At 45.9% G+C, this 25,329-nt stretch overlaps 1 protein-coding gene across 3 annotated transcripts in view; it reads left to right on the top strand.

Annotated features, from left to right (window-relative positions):
- Window positions 1-3,798: 3,798 nt before the first annotated feature.
- Window positions 3,799-25,329, top strand: part of CLPB (ClpB family mitochondrial disaggregase) — a gene marked incomplete at both ends in the record, with an annotated part of 136,833 nt that continues 115,302 nt past the window's right edge. For 2 of the 3 annotated variants that reach the window (XM_084245139.1, XM_084245137.1), the window contains 2 exons: window positions 3,814-4,216; window positions 7,580-7,631. In XM_084245139.1, coding sequence (XP_084101265.1) covers window positions 3,814-4,216; window positions 7,580-7,631 — 455 coding nt within the window. Of the gene's footprint in view, window positions 4,217-7,579; window positions 7,632-25,329 lie in introns of all 3 variants that reach the window. The other variant, XM_084245138.1, reaches the window with a different exon arrangement.

The raw sequence follows: 25,329 nt of genomic DNA, 5'->3' as shown, positions 1-25,329 counted from the left end.
CTTCTGAAGGAAGAAATGCAATGAAGGAGAGGAAAGAAGGGAAAAGAGGAAAGGAGGGAGGGAGAGAGGGAAAGAGGGAGGAAGGGAGGGAGGGAGGGAGGGAGGGAGAGGGCACATTGAGTTGGCTGGGAGAAGCAGAGCATTAACTCAGGGCCCAAGAAAAGCTCACAGAGCAAAATCTTCATGGTGAGAAGTCAGTTCTTGATTGAAATTCTTGTTGCACTGTGCACTTGCACTGAACTCTGGTTAAGCATTATTTCTCATTTTGCAGCCCCTCCAACTCTACAGCTCAGCCACAGTGAACACACCATTCCTGAAACCCTTTCCTCAAACATGCTTTGCAAGAAAAAAAAGAAAAGTATAGCTCCAAGAATTTCTACACTGTGTTCCCTTTACAGTGAGCAATGCTCCAAGTGCCCCAGCCCACATCAGCTACCATCCCCTTTCATCTGGCCAATTTTGCTTCTTTCTGCAGAGCTCAGCTCAGACAACACTTTCTTTAGGAAACCTTCCCTGACCACTCAGCCTGCTATAGGTTCCAAGAGAAAGAGCACTCCATAGTGCTGATAATCCCTGTGGAAGTAGGCTCCCCAGAGCTCTGCCTTCTTCCTGACTATGGTTTCAGTATCTGTGGCTCACAGCTGCTCAATAAATGAGGCTGAATATTATTGAAACCCTGTAAGCTTTAAAGGGTTGGACAAATGCACAGGGTGAGCATGTAACAGGCATTCAGGAAATATTTGTTAAGAAGGGTGAACAAAGAATGAACCCCCAAACCACAAAACAGTTTCATTAAAGAAATAGGCCAGCTCCTGCCAGCACTGACCAGGTCTGAGATTTATACAAGGACAGATAAGAATCAGAACAGCTCCTGCAAGAGAGGGATCCTGGAAAAGGATTGCCATTAATTTTAAAGATTTATTTATTTATGCATACAAGAGCTGGGGTACAGGCCAGAGGTGTGGGGAGGGGTGAGAGGATTCACCAGAGACAGAGTGGGAAACAGAATAGACAGACTGACTGAAATACATTGCTGAGGGGAGCAGCGGGCGAGACAGGAGAGGTCTGCTGCGCCATGTGAGTTGCTCCCTGGCTGGCCAGGGATTGAACTCGTGCTGCAGAGGTTGCAGATAGCTTCACAGTGCTGTGCTTAACCCCTTGCACCACCAGGGAGGCCCCACATCAGGGTTTTTATAACAGTGTTCAGGTTTTGGTGGTGTTGGTCATGCAGTTTCTTAATTGGTGGTTTGGGACTTTCTCATCCTAATATGCTTGTGATACTATGCTTCAAGTCTGTCCTCCCTTATGCCTTATGTGTTGCTCTGGTGTTTCCCTCCTATTGCACCTACCCAGAACCCTGTTCCTATCTGACTGTCAAGGTCTAACTCCTGGGAATAGACTGGTGAAAATTCTGATTTTAATGCTATCTAGCAGCATTACCTTGAAATGCCACAAGATGTCAGTATTTCCACCTGAGAGGGAAAAATGCAATCCTCTGAAAATCAATCCCACCATCCGATGCCAGAGGTTAAAGTGACTTATTGGTATAGAAATAATACAAATTGGTTGATTTAACTGAATATGCCATATATGTATTGCCAGTATATGCATGTACAAAATCCAAAAGTGTTTACAAAGGAAAGTAAACCCTCCCTCCCTACTTCTCTCCTTTTATGTCCCCTCCAAGGGCCACTATTTGTACCATCCTTTCAGAAACATCCTAAGTGTGTAACCATATAAATAGACGTATATTTTCTCAAAGGATAGTAACTGTTGTATACAATTTGTGTTCTGTGCCTTTTTTCCTTCTTAAAATACCGCAGTGTCCCATACGAAAAGAGATTTTAAAATAATATTAAAGACAATATTCTATTTCGCTGTATCCAAATGTATTTATTTAATAATTATCCTATTGATGAATATTTAGGCTGCTTCCAATTTCTTGCTATTACAAATATCCCAAAACACTTCTCATTTTGTACGTGTGCTTGTATATCATATTTTATCTCTCTTCTCTCTTCTCTTCTCTTCTCTCTCTCTCTCGCTCTCTCTCTCTCTCTCCCCCCCTTCCTCTCTTCTCTCTCTCTGTATCATTGGTTTACATCCTTATTAGTGTTTTGGAAGTACAGGCTTTCCCCTTTCAGGTGTAGTCACCATAGCTCTCCCACCAAGGAAGCACCTGTCATCCTCCTCCATAGTCCATTTTGCTTTCTTCCTATCCTATCTCATCCCTCCTCCTTCCGTTCCCCTCCCTCTCTGGATGTCCCAGTTCTACTCTCAGCTTTCAAGGGTTAGCCTACCATATTTTAGATTCCCATATTTTGATATTTCCCGAACTCAAGAATTTTCAGAGTAGGGAATCAAATCCACTCCTGGAGCTGCTATTTCTTGAAGACCGCTGTGAGCCTGGGATGGAGCTAGTATACACATTATCTCATTTAGCACAAGTAATGGTCTTGAAGATAGATAGCACCATCTTTGACAATAATAAAGGAAATAACAGAGAAGAAAAGGAGTTTGTCCAAGGTCACACATGTAGTAAATACAAAAGTCAAATTGAGGGCCTCCCCGGTGGCGCAGCGGTTGAGCGCTGGGTTGCGAAGCTGCCCACAGCCACTGCGGCGCCGGTTCGATCCCCGGCTGCTCCCCGGCCACCGGAGGAGGGTCTCACATGGCGCGCAGACCTCTCCTGCCGCCCGCTGCTCCCCTCAGCAGTGTACCTCGGTCCTTCTGCCTGCTCTGCTCCCTGCTCTGGCTCTGGTGAATTCTCTCACCCTCCCGCGCTTCTGACTGTACCCAGTGCATGTATAAACGAAACAAACGAACAAACAAACAAATAAATAAAACATGCCTCTATAAAAGAAAAAAAAATTTAAAAAAAAAGTCAAATTGAAATCCAGGTCTGCCTGTACTCTAGAGCTCACATTCATCCCCCTGTCACTTACAAGGTGAAAGTTAGCTATTCACCAAATAAATATTTGTCTTCCTCTTTTTGTTCAGATATATTTCTAGATAACAGTGATATAAAAGTGAAAGAAAATGGAGTGTATGGTGCTTACCATGGATTTAGTCTGGGAAAGGGGAGACGAGGTGCAAGTATAGGTATTAATGGAGCAAATGAGTTCTGTCAGAAGACTTGAGCTTTATTTATTTATTCAGTTTCTAACATCACCCTCCTCCCTATAGAAACTAATAGCTATTGCCCAGATATCATGGGATAAGATAACTCGTGTGAGAGACCCTTTTGAAAATAGCACAAGTGATAAAGTAAGACCAGAAGTCAGCTTTTTCATTGAAGGGACGTCTGTGTAGGAAATGAATAGGAATTCTTATTTCAGGAGCACTGGTTACCCTAGTCATCTCTGTCCCAAGCTGAAAATTAAAATAGGGTAAAAGAAATAACCAAGGTCCATTACTGGTATATGCCAAAGGTCCCTGTTTAATTTACACGATTCAGAAGTTGCGTCGCTCATTTTAACTAAATTTGAAAAGAAGCTCTGGGATTAGAACCTTTTCTCCGATCGCCACGCCTCACCTTGGCGTTTTCCACCTTGCCACGCCTCCCCGCCCGAACTCCATTTTCCAACATGCCCCGGGCTCCCGTAAAGCGGCAGTCCTTGTGACGTAGTTCCACAGCATTCTGGGAATGTAGTTTATCTGTTCTCCTGTTGCAGGAAGATCTCCGGCTGGTGGACTACCACTCCCTTGAGGTGCTGCGTCATCCACCCCCGCGGCGTCTTCGAACGCGCCGCGGCAGCCATGTTGGACGTGGCCGCCACAGGGGCCGGCACCAGGGGGTAATCAGCTGTCACGATGCTGGGGTCCCTGGTGCTGAGAAGAACAGCGCCGGCGCCGCGATTCCTCCTCCAGCTGCTTAAGTCCCCATCGCTCCGGAGCCACGGAGGTGCCTCTGGCCGGAGTGTGACCACCGGCGGCCGCGGGGAGCCGCAGTGGCTGAGGGCGGCCGTCGAGGGGTGCCCTGGAACTTCGTCCACCTTGCTCATCGGAGGAGGGGCAGCCGCCGAGGGCCACCTGGGAGGACGCACCGAAACCCCGTGCCTAGCAGCCTCCACGTGGGGACATCTTCCTAGCCCTGAAGAAACACCCCTTCGACATGACTGCTGGAACGGGGTCCCCAACAGGGCCGGAGTAGGCATGTGGGCCCTGGCCATGGCGCTGGTGGTTCACTGTTTCAGCAAGAGCCCGTCCAACAAGGGTGATTATTGGGTCAATATGGGTTCAAGGTTGGGAGAGGTGGGGGGAGAGTTCTGAATCTTAATCTTTGGAGGGTGACGGTTGCTTATAGATGAGACCATCAGAGGTCCTCTGAGGGACCCAGATATCACGTGGTCTCAGAGGCCGGTTGTTTCAGGGGAGAGCGCAGTGCCTCTGAGTTGTATTATTTCCCTTAAGAGGTAAAGTTCCCTTCCTCCATATGTACAACGAGAGCATTGGGCTAATCCTTTAAAATTAAAGCATGGTCCTTTTATGCTCTAATATTCTGCCTGATCCAGTTCCTCTTTTAAGAAGTCTCTAGGAAACCACAGCATGTGTTAAGAAAACCACTAGATGGTTTAGAGAAGGTTTCCCCCTCTCCCCTCCTCAGGTGTCCTGAAAAAGGAAAGAGACTTGGTTTCAATGTAAACTTTGCCATTTCTCACCACCCCCTTTCTGGCTTCAGTTTCCCTACTTACACGGTGAAGGGTAACTTCTCTTATAGGTACTCTTACAGTTCTGTTATTTTTGACTCCCGCTTGGAGTTCAGAGGCCTGGGTCTCCCTATCTCCCAGGGTTTTACTATGCCTGGTCTCCAATGTGAGATGACCTTACCATATGGGGCAGTTGGAGGATAAGGAAGACAAAGAAGTTGGGCCTTTAGAGACCCATAGCAGCCATAGGGACTGGCTGACCCAGATGGGCATCTGAGTGCATGCAGTTGAGCAGAGACAGGGAGAGTGGGCAGAAAGCTAGACTTCTGACCTGAGCCTAACCACTCAGTTATTACTCAAGGGGGAAGACCAAGACATGTTGTTTGTAGATTCTGTGCATCTTCAGCTCTGGGATTTGAAGCAGGAGCGGGTACTGCCTTGACATTGATTTGTTTATTCAACAGGATGTGGTCAGCTATAAAGGAAGGGTCTTGGTTTGGGAGTTAGAACCCCTGGGATCTTGTTTCTGTTCTACCCTAACTCCTATGGTGACTTTGGACCCTTGCTCCTGCTCAGTGACCATATTTCTTTGTCACAATGAGAATGTCAAGATAGAGACTCTAAAAGGCTCTTCTAGCTTGGGCATGCCATTCCATAACTTTCAGCATTTTTTGGAATACCCTCCATGTGCTAGGCAGCGAATTCCTAACAAATCATGAAATCCATTAAGGGGACAGTGCAGGTGTTAGGCCTGTGATCCAGTGAGAATTCTGACTGTGTGTTGTTGGGGGACCCTAGGACCAATAGGGTTAGGAAAACTTTCCAGGAAGATTGAAAGCCTCTAGAGGATGGGAAATTTGAATTCAAGTTCTGAAGGATGAAACAAAATATGAAAAGGAGAGTGATCATTTGAGTTCATTGAGAATAGGAATGCATTGTATCTCTTTTCAGCATGAAACCAGCTCCTTTTCCAAATATCTTGAAATCCTTTGCCCATTGTAGTGCCTGGAACCTGACAGGTATTCAGTAAAGGTGTCTTGAATTGGACTGTATTCTATGAAGAGGCTTGTATGCAGAGAGAATGAAAATATGAGTTATAGGTCAGCATGGTGTATGCAAAGGCTCACAGAGTGGCCAGCTTGGTGGGAGAGCGGGGGTTTTGGATTGAGGTGAGACCAAATAGGGTTGGAGCCTGGATATCAGGCAGGAAGATTTAAAATTTTTGAAATTTCTCCTGTAGGGAGAGGAAAGCCATGGAAAGTTCATGAGCAAGGTATGTCCTGAGGCCAGTATGTTTAGATGGATTGGGGGGAGGTATCTAAAATCTTGCCTTAGAGGTTCTTGGAACCTCCAGACTGGACTTTGTGATGTGAATTCCAGCAAGAAGACAGTGACCAAAAAGCATGATCAGTTCCAGCCCTTCTGACTTATTAGTTATCCTTGTCTCTTTACATGGAGTTGGGAGCAAGCCCCGCAGTGCCTTGTGGCTGAAATTGCCCTTTCAGAATCTGCAGAACCTGGTTCTAATCTCAGCTCATTCTTTACTCCCTTGGTGATTTTGTAGTAGAGCGAGGGGAGAGTGCATACAGTGATCTCTGAGGAAGGTTTCTTCCCCTTCTAGCTGGAAGCTGCCTGAGCATGACTGGGTATGTACTTAGAGACCAGGGAAGATAACCAAAAAGACTTGGCCCTCCAGGGAGTCTAGGTGGGAGTTAGGGTGAAGGCACTGATGTTGGAACCACAGAACTGTTTTGCATAGGCATCTTATCCCTATCTTGCATATAAGGAAACTGAGGCTCTGGAGGTTAGCAAGTAATACAGCAAGTAAGTGGCAGAGTTGGGACTGGAGCCCAGGTCTGTCTCACCCTGCTCCAGTGCCACCTCTCATGTTTCACTGGCTGTCTCTGGGCTGGACTGAGCTGGGTCTGAGTCTGTGCAGTGCCCATCCCAAGGCAGCACTGGGTATGAATCTTCCCAAGGCCCAACAATATTGCTCAGAACCAAACTAGTCACAAAGAGCTCCCTGGGCACTTGGTATTGCACTGTGTGAAAAAAATTCTCTGCTGACTTTTTTGTTTTGTTTTGTTTTTCTGTGTCTTGCAGTTTTTCTTTGTGGCCACAAGGTGGTGTCAACAGCCTGCAAGCTGCCTGGGCAGGCCAGGTTAGCACTGCTTTTCTCCTGGGCCTGGTGATTCATAAGGGATCTGAACTCAGCTTTGGGTCTTCCTTTGCTGGGCATGGCACTGGAGAGTTTGCAGATTTTTAACCACCATTTCTTCTCCTCAGCTTCCTTTTGAAGCAGGCCAGGCAGAGATTATTGCCTCTGCTTTATAGTAAGGAAGCTGGGGTGAATAGGTGGCAGAGTGTGTTGGAGCTAGGTCTCCTGACACCTAGTTGAGATTCCCTCCACTTTCAGAGGGGCCCACACCCCTGCCCGCTGCTCCACAACATGCCCCTTCCACTGAGTATAACCTGTGACATCAAGAGTCAAAGCTGGACAGAGAAACTAGAGTGGGGGAGAAAGTAGGGTCGGGTAAGGGAATGACACCAACTGGGAAGGGTTAATGACACCAGCAATGGTCACATAAAACATCATGCAGAGCTTTATAGCTGATGAAGAGTGAAGGAATTCACACATTGAACTTTTACCACAGGCACACGTCATGTGATAATAGTGCTTTTCCTGGCTCACCTGTATGAAAGGAGTTGAGAGTTTGGGCTCTATAATAGAAAGATGTGGAAGGCAAGTTGTTAACAGTGGATGCCATGTAGGCAGGGGATAAATAACTTTCTCTTTGAGTATCCTGCCATTGTTTCCCTTGTTAAAGATGTGTTTCTGAAGCATTTCCACTTCTGTCTTACTGCCCTCCAAGTAACCCTGAGGGGTAGGTCCTGGCCAGGGATCTGACCAGTGCCCCCTCTCTCTTTAGATGCAGCCCTGATGGAAGCTGCTCGCGCCAACAATGTCCAAGAAGTCAGAAGGTGAGTGGACTCAGGAGGGGCTGAGCGGGGTAAACCCCTTCCTCTGGTGATGGCTGCCTTGGAGGAAATCCTCACGAAGCTGGAAACTGAATCCTGTGATTTTAGTCACAGAGTCACCTGGGCTTCCTGTGCTCATGTCAACCTGTAGATATCTTAAGGTAGAGAGTCAGCCCCCATGTCTCCTCTTTTTTTGACCCCAAACCTGGGTCTTTCTGCTCTTTTGTTCTTCCCAAGGCATGAACACATCCTATGGGAGTCCCCTCCACATCTTGTGGGTTCTTCATTGAATCTTAACAATTTGTTCTTGTTTCTCTGTGGAACTGGCCTTGTGTTATTACTTATTGCCTGAATGGGGTACAGGCGGGCCTCTGTGGCAAGACATGGATTTGGGAGGGAGCTAGAATAAACCTTTGCTGCTGGCTCTTCGGGCACTAGGAAGGCCTGCCTGCAGGGCTCCAGTGCGCCTGCTGGGTCCCTGCCCAGAGCTGGACACATTCCTCCAGCTTCCTACTGGCATGTTGGATTTGAGGTTTGTTCTAATAGGATGGGGGCAGGACTCAGCTTGGGTTCAGCCTGGTGCCAGCGGCAGGGCAGAGACCATATCCAGGATGGATGGGACCAGCATAGAACACCAGCACGGGGCTGTTGTCTAGTGAGAGAGGTTTTATCCTTGGTGAAACTAGTGTGCTCCACTGGGTCTAATCTTAGCTTTCTTATCCCTTTGTGTGGAGCTAGGTGGCCATAGGCCACCCCCCCTCCCCCCTTGCTTTCCTGTCATTGCCTCCACATTTTAGACAGGAAGTCAGGTATTGAGGTAACTATTCCTGCACCCAGTGCCACACATCCTTGGAGCTCTTCCTCTCTCCAGCTGCCTGAAATGTAAGAAAGTGTTGCAAGGCAACCACAGCCCCCACCAAGACTTACTGCTTTGATTCCCTTTCATTCTATCTGCAGCATTATTATTGATTCTCAAGGGTGCTTTTGAGTATTAATGTTCAAGGCTTAGTTTTTAATAAACCACTTTTGGAAGTATGGGCTGGGAGTTGTTTCGTAGCCAAATAAATATGATGGAGCAATAGTTTAATAAACATGCGATGATGCATCTTAAAAACCAAGCACAGATGTCAGCTTGTTGTTATAAGAGCCATTCATAACTGCAGGCTGTGTGTGGCATCTTCATTCCCCCAGAAACAGATGAGCCTCTTTTCTGTTGCAGTGTAAGGGAGCAAGGGGGCGGGAACTGGCTGGGCCCCACTCCTTTCAGGCCTCTGCTGACCCTGGACTCTCCTATTGGTAACTGTTAGGTGGCCAGCTTTCCTCTCTGGCAGCACAGTGGAGGCAGCGCACCAACTGAGCAGAAAGGCTGTGAATCCACCTTCCCAGCACCCAGAGGAGACTGAGCTTACCCTAGCTCACTGAGCCCCCAAATGTGATTATTTTAGCTCTTTAAAATACATGTTTTTCTAATAGCATCTAAACACCTGCCCAAGGAATACAGAAAGTAAATGAACTTATGGGACACGTGTGACTTGCATGCTTGCCTGTGTGGATAGGGCCTGTAGGGGCTCGTGTGTCCCAAGTTGCTAACCTACTTTTCTCCTTTCTCTTCTTGTCCCATCTCCCTTGGTCATGATGACTCAGTCAGAATCTCGAGTGAGGCCAGCACAGACCTTGTTCTTCAGCATGATAGTCTCTCTCTCCCACCCGCCCCTAGAGGCAAAGAACTGGGAACAAGATGAGCAGAGATGGGACAGGAGACCCTGGTTGGCTGGCTGGCAGCAGGGTCCAGTGAACATGTGAATGCCACTGAGTTGGTATTTGTGCAGGGTTGCAACGTTTGGGGAAAGAAGGGAATTTGAAAGAAGCTAGAAAGTGCAAGTCTGGGAATCATGGTAAGAGAGTTTGAATTTTTGTGAGTGGAGACATGGGGAGTTTGTAAGCAAGGGAATCACCCAGTTAGGGTCATTCAGAAGGGTGAAGGATGAACTGAACTGGGGAAAGGCCGATTTGTTAGGTCTGTTTCAGTATGGCAAAGAGGATGCATGCCTCACTTAAGACATCCTTCCTTCTTCACATGAAACACTTTTACGAATGAATGAGTGGGCTCTGCTGGGCAGTGGAGATGGGGGCAGGAGGGGTGATTTGGTGGGGAGGCTGGTAACTCAGGCTCTGGTCTCAAAGAAACACACAGGTAACCTTCCAGTGACAGCTCTTACTGCTAACAGCTAGGCCTGGATGTAAGGATGAGGAAGCCTAACCATACTTGCTAGAAAGAGACTTTCTTAAATTCCCGCAAGAGGTCCTTAATCAGCCTTTCTGTGTCCTGGGTGTGACACAGGTGCTTCATGCTACTCTTAATTTCTTCCTCTGTGGCCTTGCCCTCGGCCCAGCAGACCTGCTTATAGTGGAGTAAGTCCCATTCTCAATTTGAAAAACAACAATAGTTTGGGTGTCCATGTGTATGATCAGCATGGTCAGCAACATCAGTGTTTGGAATAAAGCTCAGACCTGGTGAATAATACTGTCCTCCCCTTCTCCCCCACTTTCCCTCCGTGGGGCTTTGGTGTGTGTCTGCTCCATCTCTTCCCCTCCCCAATCCCAGAGCCTTGGGGGAGCTCTGGAGAGTGAAGGGCAGCAGCTTGAGGCACTTCTGCTCACAGAGCAGGTGCTTCGACCTCTCTAAGGTCACTCTGGAACCTGCTGTCCTGGGTCCCAGGGCAGGCTCTCCACACAGACCACCCATGTCTCTCTCTTCACCCTTGCCTTATCTCACAGCCATCTAGCTTCAGCTCAAGTGCTGCATCCCTTGGAAAGCCTTCCTTGACACCTCCTTGCCAGTGTGAACTCCCCTTCCTTCCTCCCCTTCCCCCGTCTGGGAGGGTTGGAAGGTCATCAAGGAAGGGGCATGCCAGCCTGTGGCAGAAGGAATTCTTTTCTAGAAGAGAAGTTTGGGGGTCAGATGAGAGAACCAGGGCTAAGCCTCAGCAGTAAGAAGAGGCACTCAGTCCATGAACGGGAAAACCAGGAGGTTCACATGCTGACTGGATCAGGAGCAGATCAGGAATCCTCACAAATGTCAAAGCAGCAGCTCTGGACAGCACCCTAACATGTGGGCACTGTTGACCTGCTTTGTATGGAGCTACAGGCCTGACTGGCTAAAGGGGCAGGACTGGATCTGCCATTCCCCCTACCTACTCTGTTCTTTATACCAAGAAGGTTCTAGGCCGGACTTCACTTAAACCTCTACATTGTGTACCTCCCCAAGACAGGGACAAGGTCTGGTTCTTCTGCTCATCTCTTACCCTGTTCTCCAGTACAATGCAGCTTGGGGAAAATTACAACTTCTCAGCTAACCAGAGTCTTACTTCCATATTTTACTTGGCTATATCAGACAGGCTGAGTCCCTTCCTTTCCTGGTCTTATTTTCTGTGTAGCAACCAATTCTTCCTTTTCCCCCAAGACACGTAAACCTTGTTAGTATGTTCAGTACTGGCTCTTCAGGAGTCAAAGCTTGGTCCTGGGGCCCTGTCCCTCCTGTCAGCATTATGAGCTGGTGACTGCTCCCAGACTCTGCCCAAATCCAAGCCTGACTTCTGGCCTCCAGAGCCACTCACCCGAAACTCAGGGCACAGGGCAGACTGAGGCACATCTGTCTGGTCTCACGCTGAGCCCTGCAAGTAGCTGTCAAGGCTGGCAGAAGCGAGGCTTCTGTTCTCCCAGTGGAGATCACATTTCCTTCAGAACAAACGGGTGAAAGACAATACCCCTGCCCACTTCTCTTCTTCCCAGGAAGAGGGGCCTCTGCTGAGTGCTGGACTCGTTCATCAGCCCAAACATTCTCTAGTGAAGGAGGCCTGATGGTATAAATCTTGGACTTCAGACTGCCATTTCTCTCTAGGAGTCATCTGTTTATTTGACAGAAATTTGCTGAGCATGTGTATATGCTGGGTCCTAAGCTTGGCACAGTGATTGGGGGCATATGAGTAAGAAAATTGAGAACCAACAAAATAAGGCACATCTTGCCTAACTTCTTTGAGCCTAAGTAACATGCAGGGAATACCTGCATTCATAGAGTTGTGGAGTTAATATTAATAAAATCATTACTTCATTCACTCCATATTTGTGAGTACTTCTTAGCACATAAGGAGTGCTCCTAGGCATTGAGTGCTGGAGGAGCTGCAGCGTTGTGAGCGAGCTGTCACTGTATACTCTGGGTACTTACAGTCTAACTGGGAACCAGATGACTGTAATTATAATTATGTACTTCAAAATAAAGTGGTTTCTCTTTTCAATAAATGATGCAAAGCATATCCACAAGCAAAAAATAGGCAGTTGGAACCCTTCTTTTCACCGTTTACAAAAAGCAACTCAAAACGAATCATAGACCTAAATGTAAGAGCTAACGCTACAAAACCCTTAGAAAACAAAAGTATACCTTTAAGACCTTAGTTTAAGTAAAACCTTAGATAGGGCACTAAGCACAAGGAAAAAAAGAAAAATGCTCATCAAAATTAAAAACTTGCGGGCCTCCCCGGTGGCGCAGCGGTTGAGCGCTGGGTTGCAAAGCTGCCCGCAGCCTCTGCAGCGCCGGTTCGATCCCCGGCTGCTCCCCGGCCACTGGAGGAGGGTCCCACATGGTGCACAGAACTCTCCTGCCGCCCGCTGCTCCCCTCAGCAGTGTACTTCGGTCCTTCTGCCTGCTCTGCTCCCCGCTCTGGCTCTGGTGAATTCTCTCACCCTCCCGCGCTTCTGACTGTACCCACTGCTTGTATAAATAAATAAATGAATAAATAAAAATAAATCTTTAAAAAAAATTAAAAACTTGATTTGGAAGGATACAGGAAAGTAAAAGACTCCCACAGAATGGGAGAAAATATTTGCAAATCATGCACCTAAGAAGACATATCCGGAATATATAAAGAACGCTCACAACTTGACAATAAAAAGATAATCCAATTTAAAAATAGACAAAGGATCTGAAGATTTTTCACCAAAGGAGACAGATGACCAGGCGCATGAAGAGGAGCTCGGCAGCATCAGTCATGAGGGAAGTGCTGATCAAAACCATAAGGCAATGCCACTTCCCATCTACTAGGGTTTTATAATCAGGAAGACAATAGCAAGCTCCTGAGGTTGTGGAGAAATTGGAGCCCTCACACATTGCTGGTGGGGATGTGAAATGGTGTAACTTCTGTGGAAAACATTTGGCAGTTCCTCAAAATGTTAAACATTGTGTTACCTTGTGACCCAGCAGTATACGCATAGATATATACCCTGGAGAAAAGGAAACATGTACATTAGTGTATGTGAATGTTCATGTTCATAGAAGCGTTCATAATAGCCAAAAGAGAGAAACAACCCCAAAGATGAGTAATAGCTGAAAATCTGGAACATTAGACATCAGTGGGAAGGAATGAAGAATTGATGTATGCTGCAGCATGAATGAACCTTGAAAACATTCTTCTAAGTGAAAGAAACCAGATACAAAAGACCTCATGATTTAGTTTATATAAACTGTCCAGAGCAGATAAGTCTATAGAGTCAGTAGATTAGTGATTGCCAAGGACTGGAGAGGATAGCTGGGGGGTAGGGGGTGGGGGGGTATGGAATGGAGTGATTGCTAGTGAGGTTCAGAGTTTCTTTTGAGGGCAATGAAAATGGAGTTTAGTAGTCAAGATTATATAACTCTGATAGGTGGAGTGTGTGGTATGTAAATTATATCTCAATAAAACTTTTAAGTGAAGTTTAAGACATTTGGGAATCTGGCATATAGGAGGGATAGAGGCGGAGGTATAGTAAGGGAAGCCCCAGATGTGATTGCAGTGAACTCTGAAGGATGAAGAGAAAGATGAAAGTGTTCAGTTAGAGGGGGTGGCAGGAGGAAGACGCTGAGCAAGAAAAGGTGTGAAGTTGAAATGAGAGAAGGCCAATACGACTGGATTCTAAGGGTAACAGTGTGATGAAATGAAACTGGAGAGTAAAGCAGAGAAGTACTGCATCCATAGGCAGTGTTAATGATTATTGTTTTTATACTACAGGCAGTAGGCAACTGCTGAAGAATTTTAAGCCTCATGGGGGAGGAAGGAGGACAAAGACATGGTGACATGATCTAGATCTATAATTTTAGATCTGGTTGCTCCATAGAGAGCAGATTGCTGGAGAGCCATGGCAGATGAGGCAGGATGGTTGAAATTGACTGGAGTAGTTCACATGAGAGAGGATGGCAAATGGTGATGTGGACTTAACATGTCAGTAGCAGGGCCTCCCTGGTGGCCCAAGGGTTTAAGCCTCAACACTGAAGCTGTCGCTGCACAGATCCCTGGCAACATGGTGCAGCAGATCTCTCCTATCTTGCCAGCTGCTCCCCTCAGCAGTGTATTTCAGTGGATCCGCTTGTTCTGCTCCCCACTCTTGTCTCTGGTGAATCCTCTTATCCCCCTGCACCTCTGGCCTACACCCTGGCTCTTGTATGCATAGATAAAATAAATCTTAAAAAAAAAAAAAAAAAGATGTCAGTAGCAGAGTCGGAGGAAGTGAACTGGACAGAATTTAGTGAAGGTTAGTATGTATTTAGTAAATGTTGAATGAATGTATAGAATTAGAAATGGTTAATTAGGAAGAAGAAAGTCTTAAAAATGAGTTTTAATTTTATGACTTGATCAGCTGCATGGATGTGTTGCCATCCACTGAAATGACGATACTAAGGAGGACTTCAGCATCTTGGGATGGGGGAGAAGATTACGAGTCCACTTTTGAACTTCCCAAGCTTAACGTGCCAGTGAGATGCAAGTAGAGATTTTAGCTGGGTGGTTGAATGTCTAGGTCTTTCTGACTCTTCCCGTTACACATACCACGCTGCTCTCCCAAAAAAAAAATAATAAATAAATAAATAAATCCTTCATCGCCAGTTTAGAGATTGTGTTGATGTCTTGTTTTGATGCTTTTAGAAAATAAAGGACTGCACACCAGCTCACACTTGTTTGCTAGATGCTTTTGGAGAGAAGCCTAATTTCACTTTCAGTTCAGGAAAGAAGAAAGGGTTGGGTATTATTGATAGCCAAACATTTATTGTAAACATTTATTGTAACTTTGCATTGATGGTTTAGTTTGGTTCTTGTCCCTGGATGCCCTAGCTTGGGCCTTGAGGCATTTGCTGTCCATGTGCCAGGATTAAGGTGTCCAGAATGTGCTTAGCTACAGCATAGGTAAATGTTTTGCACATTGATCCAGGGACTTTATCTAATTAACAAAAACCCAGGCTGGTAAATACATTTGGCTGTCTCAGGGCCTTAGAGAGGCTGTTTATCGATTGTTGTATCATTTTGGCTGGGTGGGAAGATATTAATGATGGCATCAGAGCAACCAAAACATTCAGGTCTCTTAAACAGTAAATATGTAAGTGTCCTTGTGGCTAACAGTAGGTGGAAGTGAAAGCTTTAACCTAGACTGAGTGTCAGGGCCTAACTGGTATCACTCTTGTAATGTGATACTTGAGAGCTCCCTGAGGTCATCACACTGTTTTTGAATGCCAGAGTATAAACCTACATAGGCTTTTTGAAAGCTAGAATGTTGGAAGGGAGTATAATATTACAGAAGGACACAAGATTTTTAGAATTTGAAGACCCAAGTTCTGTTGCTGGCACAGTTATTGACTGGCTCTGAACCCCAAGTCATAGAACCTCCTCAAATCTTGTTAATCTTGTTACCACTGAGAATGTGTTAAGCTCTGCAAAGAAAACTGTGGACCTTCAGCAGGCAATCAGTTCTGTAGAGTGGCCCAGGGCCTTATACCCTTTCAGAGGTGTATGACCTTTTGAATCTCTGCTTGCTTGCTTCCTGTTGACAGAAAGTAATTGGGGAAGATTGGATTAGCGACTTTTTCTGAACCTCATGGGTAGGTTGTAGAAATAACCAGAAACCAAACAGACTTGGGCAAGGGTGACCAAGCCCATGAACAGAGAATAGTAGGGCACACTAGGGTGGCCTAGGGAGAGGAGGGTTGTTTCTAAAAAGAGTCCAGCCTTGGGGTTGAGTCTCTAGTGTTGGCCCTACTGCTTCTTGGCTGTCTTCACTTCTCTTTGCTTTTTCAGTGACTTTGACTGAAATGTCTTTGAGGGTACCTGTCTGACCACTCTCCCAAGATCTCATGAACATTCAAAGCAGGTGAACCCTTGATGTCTGGGAAATTACTCATCCTTTGGGTCATCCTATCATCTTCCAGGAGCCCCTTCCCAACCCTTCTCGATACCTGTAGGTTCCCACTGTATCCTGGACTTCCCTGTGACAGCATCTGCCACTCTCTGTTGAGGTAGATCATGTTTCCGTGTCTCTCTCTCAGTCCTGTTTTAGAGGTGACAGACCAGTGCTATGGCATCCATCCCACGCATGTTCTTGAAAGAGTTAACAAATATTCATTGAATAGTATGTGTTTTATAAACGGGAAAGAGTTAAGGCAGATATTAGTAGTTATCTGCAGTCATAATGAACCTGTAAACAGGACTGACTTCCTTTTGAAAAAATAAACTAAAAATGGAGAATCAGTATAGTCATTTATTCATTTGACAGATAGTGCCTGCTTTGGGCTGGCACTTCTCAGCACATCAGTGGTGAGCCAAAAGCAGGAACAGCCCTCTCATCATGTAACTTAAAGCTAATAGAAGTTAGTTGTGTGAATGTGAGATTACATCTGTAACATGCTGCAGAGGAGTGGTATAGATACTCCTGAGCTCCAACTGCTTTCCTGAAGGAGTTAACTTAGGTAAAGTAGAGCCAGCAGGACTTTCTGGCACAAGAAATTTCTATTTACAGGGCCTGTCTGGTGGCACAAGGGATTAAATCACAGCACTATGAAGCTAGCTGCAGCCACTGCAGCACAAGTTCAATCCCCAGCCAGAGAGCTACCCACATGGTGCAGCAGACCTCTCCTGTCTCATCCACTGCTCCCCTCAGCTGTGTATTTCAGTCAGTCTGCCTATTCTGTTCCCCACTCTGTCTCTGGTGAATCCTCTCATCCCCACACCGCACCTCTGGCCTGTACTCCAGTTCTTATATGCATAAATAAATGAATCTTTAAAAAAGAAAACAAACTTCTTTTTACAAAGACCCTGTGGAGGAGGAATGATGGAAAGTGTGACAGACTAAGATCTTAGGCCAGTGGGACTGCAACCCAAGGAGGTGGCAGGATCCTGGGGAACAGGTAGGCAATGGGGCTTTAATGCAGGGCATCAGACTGTTGTAAGGACCTTTGTTTTTATCCAGCAGGGGTAGCTGGCTTGGGGTAAGCTGGGGGTGTAGAGGATGGAGTTGCGATGGGATTGATATGATCAGCAACCATTTGATTGCTTAGAAACATTAGGAACCAGTGTGAGTGCTGCCTACCTGCTTGTGTGCCAGGACCTTCTTGGACACTAATTCAGCACTCAGGATAGTGCAGGTCACAACACTGCATCCCCTTGCAGCAGGGGCCACTCTCAGACTGTTGCCCCACCAGCATTCTGAGGCCCAAGTCCTGCTTCTCAGAAATCCCAACTCAGTCATGGCGATAACCCAAATCCTGTCAGCATGGCTGGGAACAGTTGGGCTTTTTCCCAAGGAATTTTCCTGGTACCTGAGAAACAGAAATATAAGAATTTTGAAACTAGTCAAGCTAATGTGTTCCTGAGCTTACAGTATTCACATTCGCTGGTTGCCTCACAGTTCTGTTGTGTCCCTGTTCTGTATGAAAAGTCTTCTCAGAAAACCTTACTTTTGAAATTCAAGACTCTCCTATATCCTGCTTCCTTCATTCTTCTCACTTCTGAGTAGGGATCTGAGATGTAAAGAGACCTAAAGGCCTCGGAGGACAGTATGTAGTTCTCTCCTTGTGACTGTCTGTGGGTGTGCCGGAGAGGCTTCCATGCCATTGTCAGGAGTTGTGGTGGCCAGGACTCGGGCTTCAGAATCTGCAAAGTGGGATGATAATTGACCCATGTCACCCCCTCATTGTATTAAGTAAGAAAATCCACCTAGTGTTATGCCCAGCGCATACCAGATGCTCAGTACATTGTAGGTATTACTACTGAGTGATAGAATTTTCTGGACAATTAATTAGAAATTTTTTATCAAAGTTTATTGATTAACCATTTGTTCGCAAAACTGTGTAACTGGGAGGAAGCTTCACCCTCAATATGCATGTGTACTTTATTCACTCTCCATTGAAGTTTGTGCCAGCACAGTCGAATTGACCCCTCTACCCCTTCCTCCTGTGCCCCTTCCCCTCATCGTCACCATATTTTTCACACAGTCTTAAGAGTTATTTTTGTTGTATTTTGCCGTGTGTTTGTTTATTTATATTCCACAAATGAGTAAACTATGTGTTTTACAATTAGTTTTAAAACCAAATTTGCTGACTGTCACTTAGCACAGTCATCTCAAGTTCCAGCCATGTTTTTGCAAAAGGCAAGATTTTTTTTTTTAATACTGAGTAGTTTTCCATTCCTTCCTGAGTATACTGGATACTCAGTGTTTATCCTCTACATTTGTCTTGAACTCTTAGTGTGAACACTTAGACACCCCAGGCTAATGACCACGTGAATAGTAAAGTGAACATTAAACTCACACACAGCCCATCATGCTTAGTTTTACCGCTTTTTTTTTTTTTTAAAGATTTCTTTATTTATTTATACAAGCACTGGGTACAGTCAGAAGCGCAGGAGGGTGAGAGAATTCACCAGAGCCAGAGCGGGGAGCAGAGCAGGCAGAAGGACCGAAGTACACTGCTGAGGGGAGCAGCGGGCGGCAGGAGAGGTCTGCGCGCCATGTGGGACCCTCACCGGTGGCTGGGGATCGAAATGGCTCTGCAGCCTCTGCGGGCAGCTTGGCAGCCCAGCGCTCAACCGCTGCGCCACCGGAGAGGCCCAGTTTTACTGCTTTTTTTTAGGATTCACATATATATTCAGAATTTTATGTAATGTTTATAGCTATTTATTTTAATAATATAATTTTTGTAGATATTATTTGTATGTGTGTATTATAAAATAATATTTTAATGTTGATGCCACTATTAGTGACTGTTGCTAACTGAATCCATTTTTTTTTTTTTTTTTTGAGGCAGACATTATGAGAGATTTATTTACCAGGTCCTCATAACTGGAATAATATAGCCCCATTTCACAGATGATGAAACAACTTCAGATTGCTTGAGTAATTTGCCCGAAGTTGCTCACTTGGAAATGGACCACTGCTTCATTTCACAGATGTGGCACCTGTGAGGCCGAAGGCAAGAGACACTTGCCTGGGTCAGTTTACTCTTTCAAACTCAGGGAGCTGTTCTCTAACTAAAGGGAGAAGCCTTTCTGCCTGCCTCACTGAGAGCCCACAAGGTTCCTAAAGATAAACTCAAACCCAGGCTCCTCTCCTTCCTTCTGGTAACTCTGCACCTCAGTGATCCCTCCCTACACTCCAGCCAGACCTAGCCTTCCCTTCCATCCTGAAAACTGCCCTTCCAGTCAGACTGAATACTCCCTCTCCCAAACAGGTAGCTTACTCCACCTGTGAGAGAGACTGCAGTGCTTTCGCTCCACCCCTTCCTTCTGTCTCTAGATCCTTTCCATGCGTCCAGGCTCACCTTCAGCCCTTCCTCTTCCAGAAGACTTATCTGACTGGCAATAATTACTGTCACTTATTAAATACCTAGTCTATGTGAAGTGGAGTACTAGATACTGTATATTCATTCCTTGCTACAGCATTGCAAAACATATTTGTTATGCCCATTTTCCAGATGAGAAAACGTGAAACTCAGACAAGTTTAGTGTTTACTATCTTACAGCTAGTAAGTACTAGGCTCATGTGAATCCAGAGTATGTGCTTTCTCCACTGTAGTTCATTGTTTATTCTAGTCCATGTTCATCTTTCTTATCAGAATTCCCACAGCTTTGAAGTCTGAGCCATACAATGTCTTGTTTAGTTTTCACCTCCTTGCCTTTTTACTCAGTTGCTTCATGCCTGTGTCTTCTGACCCAGGCTGTGCCTTCACAGCAACATGGCTGGCACCTCTTGCTGCCTCCACCATAGCTAGACTGGCTGAGCACTCAGAAATCAAGTAGATAGAGTCTGGCTGGTTGATTAACTGGTTGAATAGAACCCTGTTTATTCTCCAGAGGCTGCCCAGCAGGAGGTCACAGCCCTGCTCAGCAGCTGGGCAGGCTGACTGCTCTCCAGCATCCTCCATTCATGTGGATGGGAGGCCCAGGAAGGCTGCATAAGAATCTTCTCTGAGGCTGAGCGGAGGCTTCCATCTCAATGCCTTTTTGTTTGGGGGGATAGCACCCAGGCCTCCCGGGAAGTCTGTGTGTTTGACCTGCCTTTGCAGATGGACGGTGGGCAGGGACAAGATATAAAGCACAAACAATTGGGGGAGGCCTCAGGAATCCCCAGGGTTCAGACCAGCAGGCTGGACTGGAGCTGATGGATCGGGGCTCAGTCACAGCCCCCACATGGATCAGACAGGATCCAAGGCACTTTTGTCTTTGGCCTCACGTCCTCTCTAGTATTCATCTCCCCTTCTTAGGATTTGTGATGATCACCCATTTGGCCCTCTGTTGAGCACCTCTAGGTCTGAGTCACTCGCTGCTCCCTGAAGACTAAGGAGACTGCACAAGTACCCCCTCTTTCTTCCTTCCCTCCCTCCCTTTGTCCCTTTCTTCCTTCCTTTTTTCCCCTTGAGATGTAATTCACACACTGTAAAATTCACCCTTTTAAAGCATATTCCTCGCTTTCGGTGGACTTAAAAGATTATGCATCTATCGTCTTTGTCTTAATTCTACAACATTTTCAACACCTCACTTCAAGAAGCCCATTCCCATTAGCAGTCACTTCCCATTCCCCCCAGACCTTGGCAATTACTAACCTATTTCCTGTGTATGGGTTTGCCCACCTATACATTTCACATAAATGGAGTCAGACAATATGGGGCCTTTTGTGTCTGTGTTCTTTCATTTAGCATGTTTTCAGGGTCCATCCATACTGTAGCTTATATCAGTATTTCATTCCTTTTTATGGTTGAATAATATTCTATGTGTAGATGTACCACATTTTATTCATTCAGCAATTACTGGATATTTTCTGTTCTCACTTTTTGACTATTTTGAATAATGCTGCTGTGAACTGTTGTATGCAGGTTTTTTTTTCTTAAGATTTATTTATTTATGCATACAAGAGCTGGGGTACAAGCCAGAGATGCAGGGGGTGAGAGGATTCACCAGGGACAGAGTGGGGAACAGAACAGGCAGACTGACTGAAATACGCTGCTGAGGGGAGCAGTGGGCGAGTCAGGAGAGGTCTGCCTCACCATGTGGGTTGCTCCCTGGCCAGCCAGGGATCGAACTCATGCTGCAGAGGCTGCAGATTGCTTCATGGTGCAGTTCTTAACCCCTTGCGCCACCAGGGAGGCCCTGTATACAGGTTTTTGCGTGAATGTTTAGCCTCATATCTAGGAGTAGAATTGCTGGGTCCTATGGAAACTCTTATATTTAAGAGTTAGGGAACTGTTAGCCTGTTTTCCAAAGTGACTACACCATTTTAAACTCTCATCAGCTTGTACAGGGTTCTGATTTCTCCACACGTTTGCCAACACTGGTTATTGTCTGTCATTTTAATTATAGCCATCCTAGTTTGTGAAGTGATATCTCACTGTGATTTTGATTTATATTTCCCTGATGACTTACTATGTTGAGCATCTTTTTGTGTGCTTTTGGTCATTTGTATACCTTCTTTGGCATTTATTCATTCTTAATGCTCATTATGAACAATTTGCACCATTCAGCAGCAAGGAGCATAAAGTTTTATCATGATGACCTTTGTCTTACAAGGAACTTGTAGTCTGGTCAGAAAGCTATAATTAGCATATAGGAAAAGTTAAGGTTTCATAGACAATGTGGCATTTAGTCTGGGCCTAGAGGTAGGCAGTATTTGGATGTAAGGACCTTGCTGGAAAGTTGGGCAGTTTCTGGGCAGTTGGGATGATGCAAGCAAAGGTACTTTGTAATGAGAAAAGTATGTTATCTTTGATAGATCCTGAAGTAATATGTGTGAATGCATCTGGCATAGCCCTTGACGGTGTCGTTGTCGTGTTAACCCCCCTACAGCATTTTTCTCTTTGACTCTAGGCTCTCGGACTGCACAGCTCCCTTTTCCTGTTCCAGACCTTTAAATATTAGGAGTTCCGTGTCAAATCAGCCTTGGTTCCCTAAACTGTGGTTTCTCGTTTCCTCCCTGTGCTAGTCACATTGTAATGAAATGCCAAAGTTTTGGTGCCCCTGCTGAATTCCAGTGTGACTGTTATTTCAAGGGCAGTCATCACTTTGTTAGAGATTTTATGCATCTATTAATATGACCTGAGTTTACATTAACTTTCTTGGCAGCTACAGTGTAGTCCTACGTTCTATTAGGCTTGCATTCAGCCTAACATCTGTAAGCTTTTGATTGGGTGTGTTTGCCCAGGTTGTTTTAAACTCAAAGCAAGACTACTTTTAAGCTTTTTTTTGCCATATGAACATTAAAGTGGCGGTGGTGATGTGGAGACTACCATGAAGAAGGGGTAAATTGGACCTTTCTCATGCTGGGTCTGAAAGAGAGTGTCTTCCAAGGGAAAAGGTTCTAGAAAGCAGAACTACTCAGAGCATCTAATCAGGTATCCTCCTTTCCACTTAAGGTTTTTCCTTATCAGTTTCTGTCAGTTGGTTAGTCTCCTCAGACACCTGAGGAATGCTGGCCCTAGTAAATGAGATAGAAGGGAAGAAGGTGATAGGCTAAGTGGACTGCAAGGGAGTTTGGCATGGGCTCCAGCCCCAAGTGACTGCTTACTGGCCATGGAATCCTAAGCAAATCAGTCTCTAAGACTCAGGCCCCTTCTCTCATCGCAGGGTGAGATGTGATCATAAATGTCCATTGTCTGCTGGGTAGTTGCTCAAGAAGTCTGCGCTCTTTAGAATTCCGCCATTCGCGGACTTTACAAGACATGAAGAGCCAAGCTTGCTGTGTATTTGCAGAGCCTGCACAGACAGCTTTCAGAACACCTGTGGTATTTGAAACACTTATTTGTGTACTTACTTGTCCCATTTCCCTATCCCAGTTCAGACTGAGCGCTCCTTGTGGGCAAAGCTCATGACTGATTCATCTTGGTGCCCGCAGAACTGGGCTTGGAGAAGATATTACTCAAGCTTTTTTAATCTGGAATGAAGTCAATGAAGGCAAACCTTTGCCCCCACCTGTTCAAGGGACCAGGTTTTGTAGCTGACTTTGTACAGTCCATTCTTTACTAAAAATCCCATGGGATTCCAGAGCTTAGAAGTGGTGGCTCAAGTGCCAACCCTGTTTGAGAAGTTTGAATCACTTCAGCATCTCACTGCCATAGTGTGACAAGCTTCCAGGCAACCAGCCAGCTGCAGAGGGAGGCCAGTGCAGCTGCCTAGAGTCCTGCTGTGGTGTCAGTAGGTGGCGCCCACCACCCTTTCCCACACTGCTGTTGACTAGATTGAACTTTCTTGTCACCTAGTCACCAAGGCAACTGCTGACCGACTCTCTGGCACATAGTTCTGGGCAGAGGTACCCAGATGAGGGTACCCCGGGCCTTGCCCTTCACTTTATGGCTTTGTAGCAATAGGTTTTCATGTTTGATTTAGTCCCAGCCACAGCACACACCGTTTAGGGCAGCAGAGAGAGCTTCCATAGTGGATACCAGGAGTGTTATAAGGGAATCTGCACTCCTGCCCATCCTTTCTGGCATAGCTCATGCCTCTGCCTCCAGGAAGTTGTCTCTGCATCTCTGTTGCTCTGACCTACTCCATGACACCTTCCTCCAAGGTCTTTGCTTATATTTTAGCTTTTTGCCAAGTGTGTAGCTGTCCAGTGACTGCCTGGAAGGCAAGGACACTGCAGAATCCTCAGCATCCTGCTCGGAGTCCTATAATATCAATCTCAGGAATAGTTTGCGGAATAAATGGATGAGTAAAGGAAATAATTCTTCAAAAAAAAATTGTTATCCAAATGGAAGAACCAGCCTTACTCTGCAAAAATGTAACTATCATGAAAAACTAAGTGACTATTCTAGATGAAACTAAAAACACAAGCAGTGACTGATCCCTACATTGATCCTGGCTTACATGTGGATCACAAAGGGACGGGGGTCTACTGAACAGATACTATCGGAGTAATTCAAGAAATTTGAATACCGTCTGTATAGTAGCTAGAAATATTTTATCAGTGTTTAATGTCTTGAATCTGTTATTATTGTTTAGTTGTTGTGTAAGAGAATGTCCTTGTACTGGGAAACAAGGTGCTAAGGGTATTTGGAAGAAAGGGGATATTGTATTTGAAGCTAGCATTCATTTGGTTCAGGAAAAAATAGAAAAGGAATAGTAAAACAACTGAGTGAAATCCAAGGAAGATTTGAATGAAGGATATACAATGGTTTTTTGAGCTGTTTTTGTAACTGCTTTGTAAGTTTGGAGTTACTTTGAAAGTTTTAAAATGAAAATCTGTGCATTTCAATATATGCCAAGTTTCTGTGAGAGATGGGACAAAGAGCTGTCACCCCAGCATCGGAACTTTATTCCCTTGTATCTAGCAGTCTTCGTTGAGGTCCCAATGCAGCTTCTCTGCTGTGTGCCTTTGAACAAATAAAACATCTGTAATGACACATACTTGGGAAATGAAGTGTTCTCCCATGCACTATTTCCTTTGGTCACCTCAACACCCTTGTAGGTAGGGCTGGTAAACTGATAAGGAAAGATGACTGCAGTTCATGGAATTAACGGGACTGCCCACAGTTAAGCAGCCTGGAAGAGACAGGCTCGGACTTGAGCCAGTCTGTTCTGAAGGTAGTGCTGTCTGAACCTTCGTGTCTGTATGTATGTGTAAAGGGAAAGATTGGATTGATCTCTGCAGATCACTCTTCAAGTCCAGAAGCTTTAAGACTTTATGTACTAGGAAATAACTGCTTATGAAGCATGCACATACTTTGCACATGTGCCTGCATTCATTATAGGTGTTGCATAAGTGCCAGTCTCTCTACACCACAGCCCGCACTGGGCCTGAGGGTGTGGGACGGACCAGCTCCCTGAGAGTGAGAGCACCTGGAGAGCTTCCTAGAGGAAGTGTCCCAAGGTGGGCCTGGAAGAGAATGTCCAGAGCAAGTACTTTGCAGAAGATGCCAGAGTCCTTGGGTCTGCGGTGTTAGGGCACCGGGACCCTTCCCAGGCTGACCCAGGCCAGGCCGAGAGCAGCCTCTTCTTGGCCTGCCCCACTCTTGCCATCCCTGGCTGGCTGGGTAGATAAGGCACAGATGGAGGCTGTGCTGTATTCTAGCCCCAGGCATCTAGCCTTTGCTCAGACGTGGGGCCTGGTGCTGTTATTACTGTAAACAGGACCTTCTGCGAGGCTCCAGCCAGAGCCCTGTGGCCCAGATAGCAATCATGATTGAGTCTGCATGGCTCACTGCTTCCAGGCCTCTGATGCAGGTGGGACAGGGTTCCCCACCCAGCGACCCCCTCCCCAGCGGCAGCTGAGGGCCGGCTCCTGCCAAGGAGGAAGGATCCGGAAATCAGATGGAACAATGCACGATTGAAGTTCAGTGGACGCTTTGTATTGATTGTTCATAAAGGAGGAGGAAGAAAAATCAAGTGACACCCCTCCCTCCCCGAGTGGAAGAGCTGGCTAGCCA

Source organism: Talpa europaea, assembly GCF_964194135.1.
Source record: "Talpa europaea genome assembly, chromosome: 1".
Classification (NCBI taxonomy): domain Eukaryota; kingdom Metazoa; phylum Chordata; class Mammalia; order Eulipotyphla; family Talpidae; genus Talpa; species Talpa europaea.
This window is presented reverse-complemented; position numbering and strand designations above follow the sequence as displayed.